The following is a 14273-nucleotide window of genomic DNA, read 5'->3' as shown; positions in this document are numbered from 1 at the left end:
GGAATGCAGATGACATCTTCCCTAAAATCTAGGGAACTGCTATTTTGGGCAGTGTCGGAATTGAAAAGTGTTCGCATCAGTTTGTGCAGAATGTCAAGGAGACCAAAAGCTAACAAAGGACTGTTGTGAGAAGGTGAACCAGTCAGGAGATTTTTAGCTGGGAAGATTGCATGTGGAAAAGGCTTAAAAATGTGCCAAGTGTCAAATTTATGTGCATTTTCCGCACTGGGAAGAGGGAAGCGTGGGATTTTGGGCTGAATGAGGCTCATTTGCAGCATGATGGTGGATTGTTGCAGGTTAAGAGCTATTGTGGTGCACTCCCTTGCCCTGCAACTCATCTATTGAGGGTTGAGCTTGCTCCCCACAGCCTCTCTCTCTCTCTCTCTCTTGCAGACTATGGTAATGCTCTCATCAGATAAAATCAGGTACAGTTGTGTGAATTTCATGCTTATATGCAGAGGCTAGTTGCCTCCTTGAACAGGAACCGGTGTAGTTAGTTCCTACACCTATGGAAGCTGTGAACCCTCTTTATGCCAATATAGGTGTGCAGCCCGGATTTCAAACTTATTTTAGTCCAGCTTTGGGGCCCGCAGCACCTGTCAGTGTGGCTGAATTTTCTCAACCTAGTGGACAAAGAGCAGTAAGGACTTATGCAAAAAAGATGCAAAAGGATTACAAAGGAGGTCAAGCAGTAAAGTTTGAGACTTTCAGTGGGATGCAGGACAAATTGAAAGCGCTGACTTTTATTCAGCAGTTTGATGCAGCATACACTGGGGGTAACTTTACAGAGTCTCCTAAGGTGCGGAAGGCTGCTACTTTCTTGAAAGGTAATGCATTGCAGTGGTGGACCTCACTGTTGATGCAAGGACAGGCACCTACTACATGGGTCCAATTCAAGCAACAGTTCTCTTTTGCATGGCTGACAAACACTTTTGAAGTGCATGTGATGACAGCATGGCACAAACTGAATGAAGCTGAAACTGATTTGTCTGCACTAGACGAAGGTACAAAAGGTTTCATGTTAGACACTACAGTGACATGATCTGCTTTTTGAACCTGAATTTTGAATGACCTGTACACTTGTATCATATGTTTGGCAATGTACAATTTTAACATTTGTTGTCAATGACTTAATCAATGAATGAACTTTCAGTGCTTTGAAGTTGTATCTCTTACACTTCAATGAATGATTATACATGTTGTGACACTAATAGTGCGGGGACACGTGCTATCGCCCTGTGTTGCATCCGGAAACATGTATTTGAAAGGCTTGAACCTGCGATGGCACAAATGGTAGTGGGGAATCCCTATCATCGCCCCGTGTCATCTGTTGGTAGGAGATACATGCGATGACACTAATCACCTCGAGAATCTTGTGATCGTCCTGTGTCATCCGTTTGCATGTGGACTTGCAATCGAGGTCGCTTGCTTCTTTCAAGAGGGGGGTATGTCACCAGGAGGTGAAACTTTTTGCAATTGTTTTCTTTATTTACATTTCTTTATAAATATATATTTTCCTTTTCTTTCTCTTTGGTTGCTGTTGTTTTCCCCCGGGATCTCTTGGAAGAGCTTGGGCCATTGCAATGTCAGAATGGGTCAGCCAGTGGGACTTTGGACCAGTGGTTGGCTAAGCCTGAGAACTGCACTGAAAGATGAATGACAGTGTCCACGACATGGGCACTGAAAGATGAATGACAGTGTCCAGGACATGGCCACTGAATGAGGGCATAGGTCGGTTTACACTAATAAGTGGCCGCCACCGAAATGTGAATGTATCTTGAATTCTGAGCAAATTCTGAAGTGACCGTAGTGGTCAAAGATGGTCAGGAGACCAGAAGGAATGCAGATGACATCATCCCTAAAATCTAGGAAACTGCTATTTTGGGCAGTGTCGGAATTGAAAAGTGTTCGCGTCAGTTTGTGCAGAATGTCAAGGAGACCAAAAGCTAACAAAGGACTGTTGTGAGAATGTGAACCAGTCAGGAGATTTTTAGCTGGGAAGATTGCATGTGGAAAAGGCTTAAAAATGTGCCACACTGGGAAGAGAGAAGCGTGGGATTTTGGGCTGAATGAGGCTCATTTGCAGCATGATGGTGGATTGTTGCAGGTTAAGAGCTATTGTGGTGCACTCCCTTGCCCTGCAACTCATGTATTGAGGATTGAGCTTGCTCCCCACAGCCTCTCTCTCTCTCTCTCTCTCTTGAGGACTATGGTAATGCTCTCATCAGATAAAATCAGGTATAGTTGTGTGAATTTCATGCTTATATGCAGAGGCTAGTTGCCTCCTTGAACAGGAACCGGTGTAGTTAGTTCCTACACCAAAGCAGGGGACGGAAGAGGGTAATAACCTCTTCAATACAATGCTGTTTCAGCACTGTTTAGGTGCTGTTTTTGGGCTGTTATGTTGCCCGGTTGATGCCAGAATGCAGTAGGACTTTGCTAAAGTCTTCCAGGACAGTACAAGGGTTAATTTGGGCTGAAAACAGAGCTGAAAACAGGTCTGTGCAGAAAATTACAGCAAGCTGAATTGTGATGTTTTGGACTCCATTGGGTAGTCTGATGCCTATGGAAGTGAGCCTGTCAGTTGGGACTCATTCTAAGATGTTATGGAACAGTTTTAGTGCAGTTATGCTGGCAAATTTCTCCCACAATTTGTAAAACTCAGCTGGTGCAAGTAGAGTGCTCTGTTGCACTCGTGCTTTGTATTTTCCAACTTTTTTAACAATAAAGAAATACCGCAAGGGGCGCCGGACTTCGAGGCCAATGTGTTGTTGAGCGAGGGAGCGAGGATTCTGTGATTGTGTGTCTGAGTAAGTCCAGGTTATTTGTGAATGAATTACCGCTTTATGTGTCCATAGACCGGTTTCACTGGCCAAAAGAAATACCTCTCCAAAGCTTGTGCTGTGGCCAAAATGCCTCTATTACCTGCATATGGAGGAGCATGGCACTCATCCATAACCTTATGGCGAAGGTTCTTTACCACACACATACGATTTTGCATCATGAGATATCCATCTCTTATGACATAAGATGGGACAGCAATACCCTCTTGCAAATCAGCCCATACATGTGCAAAATCCTCATCCAGATGATAAGTATTACGCATATCTGATAAGTCCTCATGGTATGCAACTGTAATAGCATGAACCTGTGGTCGTCTAGATAAGGCATCTGCCACCACATTCTTTTTCCTTGGAGTGTGTAAAATCTGAAAATGAAACATTGAGAGGAAATTTGCCCATCTCATATGCTTCTCTGAGAGCTTACTTTGAGTCAAAAAGTTATCTCAAACTTTGATGATCAGTTTTGACCATAAAATCAGCCCCTAAAAGATAGTGTTTCCGAATAGTAAGGGCATGACTTACAACCAACAACTCCTTCTCATAAACCTGTAAGTGAAGCTCTGCATGTTGCAAGCGTCTGGCATGTCCTTCTTGGTTCAAAACAGCCCCTATGCAGTCCCCACATGCATCACATTCCACCACAAAAGGTTTGTGCAAATCCGGAATAATGAGTACCGGTCCCGAGATGATTGCACTCTTCAACTTTTGAAAGGCATCTCTCTCTTCTTGTGTCCATTTAAAGATTGCTTTCTTCTTCGTTAACTCATGTAACGGAGCGGCAATGAAAGCAAAATGCTTGACGAACCTCCTGTAGTACGCACATAAACCAAGGAAGCTCCTCACTTCATGGACTGATTTCAGCTCTGGCCATTCTTGCATGGCTTGTATCTTTGCGGGATCCATGCGCACACCATCCTTTGATACAATGTGACCAAGATAGTGAATCTCTGGGAGGAAGAATTCACTCTTTTTTGCATTTATGTAGAGCTGATTTTCCTTAAGCTCTTTAAACACAATAGCCAGGTGCTCACGATGTTGGGCTTCATTCTTTGAGAATACAATAATGTCATCAAAGAATATACCCGTGAACTTTCTATGCTTTCTGAACACCCTGTCCATCATCCTGTTGAAGGTAGCGGGTGCATTTGTAAGGCCAAAAGGCACCACCAAAAACTCATAAAGACCAAAGGCTGTCCTAAATCCTTCAAGCTTGTCCAAGATGTCATCAATGCGCGGAATGGGAAACCGATTCTTGATGGTTATCTTATTGAGGGCACGGTAATCAACACACATCCTGTAAGTACCATCCTTCTTTTGAACAAGAAGTACCGGCGAGCAATATGGCGAGGAACTAGGCCGAATCAAACCCTTTTCCAAAAGTTCATTCACCTGTGCCATAATCTCTTCTTGTTGACTAGCACTCACCCTGTATGGTGGCCTATTAGGTGGAGAGCTACCGGGAATTAGATCTATGCAATGATCTTCCGGCCTCTCGGGTGGCAACCTTGCTGGCAAAGCATTCGCAAAACAATCTTTGAACTCATTCAAAAAGTTAAGCTTGTCTTGATCTAATGTACTAACATCAACACTAGAATGTTCAATGGTATCACGTACAAAAACCAAGTAAGAACAAGCTGATTTCTTTATTGCCTTATTAATTTGTACATGGCTTACAAGAGATATGGTACTTCCAGTAGTACCAGCATCTATAGAGTGCTCACGGCCTCTATGTACAAAGCTGATTTTCTTCTCTTTGTAAGCCTTAATAGGCTCTAAACGGTGATGCCAAGGCATCCCCAACAAAACATCACAACCTGTAAGCATGGTTAGTTAGTACGAAAGGTACGATACGGTACGGTACGATAAAATACGGTACTAATCGGTACCTTAAAATTTTTTGAGGTACGGTACGATATTAGTACGTTTTTTAAAAAAAATACTTCCTAAACTTAAAAATTGTAGACAAGAAGTTACAAAATAGTAGAACCATGAACATAATGTCATCATGCCATTAGAGTACAAAATTGCTACAAAAGGATAGGCCAAAAACTCATGGCATGGGCGACCGCCAACATGCGTACATACATGATACTACATACTACAATACATCATCGATGGGCTAGAAGGAGATAGATGCCCAATGCCTAGAGAGCTATAACATATCAAAAGTCTACATCATCACCAACATCTGCATGATCATCAACATGATCACTACTAGAGTGTCCATCAAGAGAGTTCTCTGAAGAGGACTCTTCGAAGGTGGACGAGACACTCTGGGGATCATTCTCGCTAAGTAGGTTGCCATCATCATCAAACAAGGGCTCTCTAGGCAGTGGGGTATCATCATGAGGGGGCAATGGAATATCATCATGAAGGCGGGGATTGGAGCTCGAGGATCCCCGCCTCACATATGTGAGGAGGCCACCCTTTGCCGATGTCGAAGGCGGAGGCCTATGAACTCCAACTGCTCGGCCCCGTCCATGCTGACTCCTGGTGCTGCGACTATCTGCTGCCACAAGCTCACTATAGAGCTCCATGAAGATTGCCTCCTCCTCCTCATCAGGTTGTTGATTGACACTTGCAAAGTTTTCACTCGTCAAGGTGAAAGTGTCAACATTGACCTACACATTAAGGCACAAAAGTTAGAGTCTGTACAGTGTACACAAAACTTAAAAGTTATGAGTCATGACAAGTTAGAGTCTAGACTTGTCACTTACTTGCTTGGGACTACCCATACTAAGAATGCCCTGCATCATGCGCAAGTTAGTGCGGCAGTAGACCAACCGCTCCAACTGTCGTGTGCTCAGTCGATTGCGTATCCTCGTGTGTATGAGAGAATAGGAACTCCAGTTCCTCTCACATGCACCTGAAGAACAATCCTGGGCTAGGACCCTTAAGGCTATGGGTTGGAGATGCTCTAGTCCATACCCAAAATTGTCCCACCAAAAAAGGGGCTTCACAAGTGACTCCCCTCCTCCAGCAAGTGGGAGACGAAAAGGAGGTTTGACCTCTCTGATCAACATAGCAGCCCAACTCCTCTAGAAAGGCATTGTGCTCATCAACTGGCACAGCTCGAAGCATATATGCATCCCGATCTTGTCGAAGCTCCCTATCGGTGCAAACTACTGGAGACTTGTAGGCTGGATGTACCAATGCTGCAAACCCGTGGATTGGTTTGTGCATCCACCTCCATCTCTTCTGTGCAATCTCCATGATTTGTGCTCGCTCCTCAGATGTAATGTCTGTGCAAGCCTCCAGCTCCACAAGGGAGTCATAGCAATGACAATTGCTCGGACTCTAGCCCACGGACTCTAGCCCAAAATCTCTCCTCTAGGCAAAAGCGTTGCATGGCTTTGGCCTCTTCAGTGACGTGCTCATCCCAATCGTTCCACATGGTGGAAACAACTGTCTGGCGAAGGGAGGGCCTCACATCGTATAGACGCTCCAAAACCAGCCACATGTAGGCAAAGCAGGTGGCTGATGGCTTCTTCAAGTCAAGCTTGCTATGCTCACGAAACATAGCAAGCACCTTCACCTTTAGCATGAAGAAGTTGACAATAGATGTAGCTTGTTGCACAATCCTCTTCACCCAGCCGAGCTTCGCCACATCCTCCATGAGTAAGTCAATGCAATGACTCGCACATGGAGTCCACACAATGGTGGGGAATTCCTCCTCAAGCAAGCGGCCCATGCGTCGACAATTTGATGCATTGTCGGTGATGACTTGCACCACGTTTTGAGCCCCAACCTACATGGTAGATAAATCATATGAGTTGAGGGCTTTGCACAAATGACAAAATCAGCCACACTTAAGTAAAATAATGATTACCTCTATGATCGCTTGGCTAATATGGCGGTAGATGAAACTCCCGGTTGTCTTTCTCCCCCTTCTCCCGGTGTCAACCGCACGCAAGAAGTATGTGCCAAGCGGGCAAGACACAAGGATGTTGATAATGCCACGCTTCCTTTGATCACTCCATCCATCTGTGAGAATAGAACATCCATACTTCGTCCATGCGGCTCGAATCGGGTCAAGGGCTCGATCAATTCTCTCCTTCTCTTCATCAATCTTCCTTGTGCGCATAGCCGTGTAAGAGACCCCCGTCCACCCCTCACATGGGCCCACATTTGCAATCGCCGTCACCATCTTCTTCCATTGCTCCTTTTGGAGTACATTGAAGGCAAGATTGCATTCAATAATGGTGCGAGCAATCTCTATCTCCGCAAGGCGTTGCCGCTCCTTAAGGAATGCAACCGAACCTCTCACACTACCCGTGACTTGGTGGAGAGAGGGTTGCACCCCTTCACGCTCCACCACCCTTTGCCTTTTGCCCGGTGCGGAGGCGGACCGTGCATCCGTGGAAGTGGCAGTGGAGGATACACCAATGAAAGAGCCGGTGGCCGCTTCATCATGTGCCGATGGTGGTGCTGGTGGTGGTGCCGGTGCGTGTGTTGATGATGCTCCTCTACTTGAATTTGAGCCGCGGCTCATCTTCCACGAAATGTCATCGGCAATGCTTTGCGGAATCTCCTTTCATGGGGCAACTTGTCCCCCAATCTTCGAAAGGTGTTGGAGAAGCCTTGTTGTTCCACTAGTGTATGACTTGCCGCAATATCGGCATGTCCAATGATGGGAGTTGGACTTCTTGGTGTCCTTCTCCACATTGAGGCAATGCAAATCAAAAGCCTCATGCTTCTCCCGAGGCATGATGGATAAGAGAAGGGCTGAAGCGTGGAGTAGAGGAGAGAGCGTAGAGAAGATGAAGTATGGGAAGAGCTTGGAGGAAGAGAACTTGGAGTAGAGGCTCAAGTGGGATGGAAGGAGCTTGGAGGAGGGTGGAGGAGGGTGGAGGAGAGGCTTGGAGTAGGGCTTGGTGCTTGAGGCTTGCTTGGAGTAGATAGAGGAGAGGCTTGGGCCTTGAGGCTTTTATAGAAGGACTCAAGAGAGATGAAGGCAAACAACCAAAAAAAACGGGCAGAAAACGGCTAGAAAAACGGGCAGAAAACGGGCAGAAAACGGCTACTTCCAACGGACAGAAACGGCCACTTCCAACGGGCAGATCCAGGCGATTTTCGTACCTAATCGTACGGATACGTACGGTACCGTACGGTACGATTCGTACGTACGAATCTGTCCGTACGACGTACGGAACTAAGCCTGGGCACAGATAAGGCAATCTCCAGGAGATTACAGCCTTTACATGGCTGTAAGGCATGTATGGGGCAGCCCATATAGGCTGCCCAGCCCTAGGATTGTGGACAAAAGTTGTGTCCAGTCAATCGGAAGCAGGCGCATCACTTTCAGCCTGTTAGGAAAAAAAGGCAGTATTTTTTGGGATTTAATTCAGCATTTATTGCTGAATTTTCACCAGTCGTGGGACATTGCCTGTTTTTCAGCTGGCCGACTGCTCCTTAGGAGGAGTATAAATAGTGGAGGCCATAATCCCAGCATTCATCTCATTTTTCACCAAGTGCTCAAGCAAACCAAGGGGCCAAGACAGCCAAGGGCTTGCTAACGCAAAGGGGTGAAGGATTCAGGTCAAGGGCAGGGATTTTCCAACCAAGAAAGGTCAAGTTTTCTGTATTTGTTTTCAGATTTACATCATTCTAATAAAGCAAATACACCATCCGTGGTGGGGGCCCTACAGAGGGTAATTGGGACCCAATACTGTGTCCTCTCCATCTCCCCCTTCTCTCTCTATTTTCTGCACATCTCCTTTCAGTTTGTGCGTTAATTTCCATCGCGAAAAGAGTGCTGATTTCTGAGTTTTTAGGTACCGATCCTTCTCCGAAGCTTCCGCATATTACAATACCTCCAGTGTTTAGCATTGCTAAACCTGAAGCTTTACTACCAATGTCACATGCATAGAAGCTTAGTGTCTTCTTTCAACCCTTAACACCTTTCATAGGAACACAGAGATGCAAAACGCAAAGAAGGGATGGGAGAGAGCTTTATTTTCAGTATATTCATAATGTACAAAAAGGTACAAGTTCTTTGGCAGCCATAGGCTTGCCCATAAAAAAGTGATCTTGACGCCATGAAGTCCTAGTCTAAGATCCAATCCCTAACGGGATTGAACGAATCAACTAATGCTTGGCTGAACCCTTTTATAGGCGCGTGGGACAACTCCTTATGCTGGCCGAAACTAGCAGGAAAAATACACAAAATATTAGAACTGCTGCCGACCAGCCAGATAGTACTCGCATTACCCTGCCGACCAGCCAGATAGTACTCGCATTACCCTGCCGACCACGTCCTGATCCAAGCGGGATCCTTTCTGGTGTCCTCCAGTGCCCTGCTCAAGCCCTGACTGTTTTCTGCTGCCCTTCAGGGATTAGCATGTCCATGTGCATGCACGTGACATCTGCATTTGCAATCTCTCTCAATTTGGTTCTAGGTAACGACAAAGAAGAGATCTTGCACACAAGGTACTGTGTTAAGTATATCAGGATTGATTTTTTGTTTACCACACACAGCATCACCCTGCTCCTTAATTAACAAAATAAAGTTTTGCTGAACGTGCAACATATAATTCTCAGGCTCTAGTTGCTGCAAAGGCTTTGAAGATTATATTCTGCATACCTGTGGCAAGCAAAACGAATGAAGCTTAACATGGCATGTCAAGTGCAAAGCAACATCCTCCTATCCTCTGCAGTATACATGTTCGATAGCAACACATATGACGCAGTATTCTCAGGGTCTATTTCCATCAAAAACTTTGCAGCCTTCTCTCCTCTCACCATATCAGCGTCATGTTTATAAAAGTTAAGCAATGTAACAAGTGAAACAACCAGAGCTTCACATGGCAAATCATGGAGCAGGTACTCTGCCTCATCCACCCATCCAGCTCTTCCAAGTAGGTTAATCATGCAAACAACGTGGTCGGCTACAGGTGTGATCCCATGCTCCTGTATCATAGAAGTGAAGTAGTGCACACCCTCGTTGACCAAACCAGCATGGCTGCATGCAAGAAGAATACTGACAAAAGTGATTGTGTTTGGTGAGACTCCTTCCTGCTGCATTTGCTTGAACAGTCTGAGGACCTGCCAGCCTTCCCCATGTTGTGCATATGCTGTAATTATGGCAGTCCACAAAACAACATCCCGCTGCAGCATGCTAATGAAGACCCTCCAAGCATCATCAACACTACCACACTTACCATACATGTGCACAAGGGCAGCCCCCAAAACACTATCAGGCTTAAAGTTTTCTTCTACCATGCAGGTATACACGAGTTTGCCTGCAGTTAAGGCTGCCTGATTGGCACATGCAATGAGAATACTGGTAAAGGTGACCTCATCTGGCACAAGTTTTTCCTGCCACATTTTGATAAGAACTTGGAGGGCACTGTCGTTTTGCTTAAGATCTGTGAGCATTGCAACCATTGCATTCCAAGAAACCATACTCCGGCTAGACATTACACTGAATATCCTCCTAGCATCACCTATGCTACCACATTTGGCATACATGCTAACAAGAGCATTTTGAACTTCAACATCAAGTTCACAGTTTCCCAGTTGGATGCAAACATGCAGCTGCTGACCTTCAGCTAATTCTCCTTGGCTAGCACATGCACCCAAAAGATTAAAAAAACTTACCTTAGTCGGTAAAACTCCTTCACATAGCATTTGGTGATAGAGCTCAAAAGCCTGTTGGCGTTTTTCGCCAGTAGTGCATGCTGCCATCATAACATTCCAAGATATGGCATTCCGTTGCTGCATCTTGTTGAATACATTCCAAGCATCCTTCAAGCTGGCGCATTTTCCATACATACTGACAAGGGCTGTTTCAACAACAACATCAGATTTGAATTCAAAAAGCATGATGCAAGCATGAATACATTTGCCTAGAGCTAGAGCAGCACGGCCTGCACATGCAGCAAGAAGAGTAATAAAGGTTACCTTGTTGGGTAAGAATCCCTCTTTCACCATATGGTGGTAAATCTGTAGAGCGTGTTTGCCACGTCCATGATCAGCATACACAGAAACCATGGCAGTCCAAAGAACCACATTGCGCACATGCGCTTTATCAAAGGCCTTCCATGCATCTTCATGGCTGCCACATCTGCCATACATGCAGACAAGGGCGCTACTCACGATGACATCCACATCAAAATCACATTCCAACAGCAAGGCATGCATTCTCTTGCCATCATGCAGCGATGCACAAGAACCAAAAAGCCTTAAAAAAGTTACTTTGTTTGGAAAAATTCCATCCAAAAGCATTTGATCAAAGAGTTGGAAGCTGTCAATGGGTTTACCATGTGCTGTGATCATCATAGTCCATGTGATGACATTCCGGACGGGCATATTATCAAAAAGCCTTCTTGCTTCAATCGTGTTACCACATCTTACATACATGCTGACTAGAGCAGTTCCAACAACTACATCCAAGTGGAAGGCCCTATCCATGATAAGGCTATGCATTCTCTTGCCTTGACCCATGTCTGTGTGGCATGTGAAGGCGGACATGAGGCATACGTATGTTGCTTTGCTGGGAATGGACCCTTCTAGCTGCATCTGGTGAAAAGCTTGAAGCGCTTCTTGGCCCTGGCCTCTTTGGCAAAGCTCTCTGATGGTATAATTCCATGAAGAAAGGCTTCTCTCCAGCATATTGGCCAAGGATGGCATGAGGCGATGTTGTTGCAGGCGCACTATAACACAGTAGCATGTCCCCACAAGGTCTTGGCAAGCAAAGGTCGCGCCAAAGGGTTTCTCTATGAGACAGAGAGAGACAGTGGGGAGAGATACATTTTCCTGTCTATATTTTATTCCATTTTCAAATATTGGTTTGAGCTATTACCTAAGGCTTAAGCCCTAGCTGTAATTTGACATTTTCCGGTCTATTTTATCCCATTTTCAAATATTGGTTTGAGCTATTTCCTAGCTGTTTTTTTCGGCAACACATTAATTAATTCAGAATATGCCTTTTGTATAGGTTTTAAAATGGTGTTTCGTAAGGTCACATCTTTGAGAAAATTTTTCATGATATCTTAGTATGCCTTTAAAACTCCAATCTTATGTGGCCACATGGAATATTTCTACGTATAATGGAAGGCAGAATAGCTTCATGACAATGATCCATGCCATTGTGATCTACTTGTAAGGAAGAGTATAACATGTTACACCTTCCATGGGATCGTTGGAACTGCTCGTTAGTGTATTGCTTTGGTAGAAATTTAGCCTACAACATCAATCGCTAATTTGTGAGGCCAAATTTGGCCTAAGGGCAAATAATGTGCTGATTTGTTGAAAGGGCACCGACTAGAGCTTCTGTTCAAAGTTGTATGCTCTAGCAAGGGTTTTAAAGGCTAGTTGGAATTAGTTGTACTCTACCTTGAGTACCATCCGAACCATGGATGCCCCCTTATATGGTCAATTAGACGAAGCCATGCGACTAATTAGATGGATTGTCAATTAGAACTTACCTTAAAGTCCATTGATGCATGCAAGTCCAACAATTGAACGTATTCATATATTTCTTTAGTTTGGCTACAACCATCTAGGAGCACACAATGGGGAAATTGGAATATCTTGTAGATGTGGGAACATAACATGTGACTCGGAATGTTCTCAACAATGTACAATTTTTATTTATCGATGAAGTCAACGAGTAAAGGAAGATGTTAAAGTTTGCTTTGAAATATGGTACGTAGGCCACTGATACAAAATCCCACACCGTATTGCAAATTATCTTTCCCCCGACTACTCCAAGCACTCCGAATCCCATGCCAAACCCCAATGTCATTCCTTACAGTGGTACATGTTATAAGTGTGGATTCGATCATGATTACAAGTATTGTCCCAACATAGTGCCAATCCCCCCAATGCCATCAGCCACTTTGACAAGTCTTAACTTATTGAGTGTGTGAACAAGGAGGACTTATTTACACAGTCTCCCTTAATGCCATCACAAGGCTCTAAGACAAGGGCAATAACCAAGGGGGTATCCAAAGCCTGCCAATAAGTAGAAAGCTCAAGTGTCAACCTCAAAGCAAGTAGCTAAAGAGCCTAAGGCGTAAGCCCCAAACGCTATAGTAGCCCCTAAAAAGGCTAGTGGACCGGAATCAATAGTCCAAAAGAAGAAGACATCAAAGAGCACTAATCGTTTAGTTTTCAAGGCCCATGATGTCGTGACCATTGAAAGTAGTTCGAAGAGAGCTCCGAAGCTGTCTTCCTTATGGAAACAATGAGCGACCTCCTGCTCAAAAGAAGAAGACATCAAAGAGCACTAATCGTTTAGTTTTCAAGGCCCATGATGTCGTGACCATTGAAAGTAGTTCGAAGAGAGCTCCGAAGCTGTCTTCCTTATGGAAACAATGAGCGACCTCCTGCTCAAACCACCTCTTCGCAAAGAAAAGAAGTGTAGCAACTATGTAGACCTTCCCAAGATACTCAAAGAGTACCCCAACCCTGTGTTGGAGAAGGAACGACTGGAACAAGCCCAAGAGCTTGTAACGTATAGGCTGAAATAGTACAAACCATTAACCTCATCTAAGCGTATCTGAGACCCTATTCCAAAGTTAAGCATAGAATTAATGAGGGAACCTCAAATTCTCCCAAATGCCTTGACCAAACCTATAACCATTCTCAATGGCCGCATAAAGAGCCAATTCTAGAGCATCAGAGAGAGCCAGTTCCTCTACATCTACCCTCTCGAACCAATTCAACCAAATCACCCATTGCTAGATGTTGCGAAAGCGGTAGTGAAAGAGGACTCACAAGGAGGTAAAAGTTAGCCTTTAATGGGTCATCATCATAATATTTTCTTTGATGTTATTGGAAAACAACTACCCCTTTGGAGGCACCACCTCCTATAGGGACGATTTTGTGATATTCCAATTTTCCCATTGTGCACAACCATCTAGGAGCACACAATGGGAAAATTGGAATATCTTGAAGATGTGGAAACATGACAACATGTGACTCGCAATGTTCTCAACAATGTGCAATTTCTATTTATCAATCAAGTCATCAAGTAAAGGAAGTTGTTAAAGGTTGCTTTGAAATATGGTATGTAGGCCAACGATGCAAAATCCCACACTATATTACAAAGTATCTTCACAAGGATCCCAACCCCCCCTCCCCCGTCGTGAGTGCTCCAAGCACTCCGAATCCCATGCCAAACCCCAATATCATTCCTTACAATGGTACATATTAGAAGTATTGTCCCAACATAGTATTATTATAAGTGTGGATTCGATCATGATTTACAGGTATTGTCCCAACATAGTTGTATCAGCCACTTGATGAGTTAACTTATTGAGCATGTGACTTATTCGCACAGTCTCCCTTGATGCCTTCACAAGGCTCTAAGCTTAGACAAAGGCTATAGCCAAGGCTGCCAATAGGTAGAAAGCTCAAGCTTCAACCTCAAAGCAAGTAGCTAAGAGCGTGAGGCGTAAGCCCCAAAGGCTATAGTAGCCCCTA

At 44.6% G+C, this 14273-nt stretch overlaps 1 protein-coding gene across 3 annotated transcripts in view; it reads right to left on the bottom strand.

The window, feature by feature from the left end:
* The window catches only part of LOC147630593 (pentatricopeptide repeat-containing protein At2g03880, mitochondrial-like), a 32014-nt gene extending 20395 nt beyond the window's left edge, over nt 1-11619 (bottom strand). For 2 of the 3 annotated variants that reach the window (XM_086810528.1, XM_086810529.1), the window contains exons 1-3: nt 11105-11619; nt 10746-10908; nt 10443-10627 (exon numbers count right to left, since the gene is read on the bottom strand). In XM_086810528.1, coding sequence (XP_086666654.1) covers nt 10443-10616 — 174 coding nt within the window. In that variant the 5' untranslated portion in view covers nt 10617-10627; nt 10746-10908; nt 11105-11619. Of the gene's footprint in view, nt 1-8790; nt 10628-10745; nt 10909-11104 lie in introns of those variants that run through there. The other variant, XM_086810527.1, reaches the window with a different exon arrangement.
* Nucleotides 11620-14273: the final 2654 nt, after the last annotated feature.

Source organism: Cibotium barometz, chromosome 16 (genome assembly GCF_041138505.1).
Source record: "Cibotium barometz isolate CiBa-2024 chromosome 16, ASM4113850v1, whole genome shotgun sequence".
Classification (NCBI taxonomy): Eukaryota; Viridiplantae; Streptophyta; class Polypodiopsida; order Cyatheales; family Cibotiaceae; genus Cibotium; species Cibotium barometz.
This window is presented reverse-complemented; position numbering and strand designations above follow the sequence as displayed.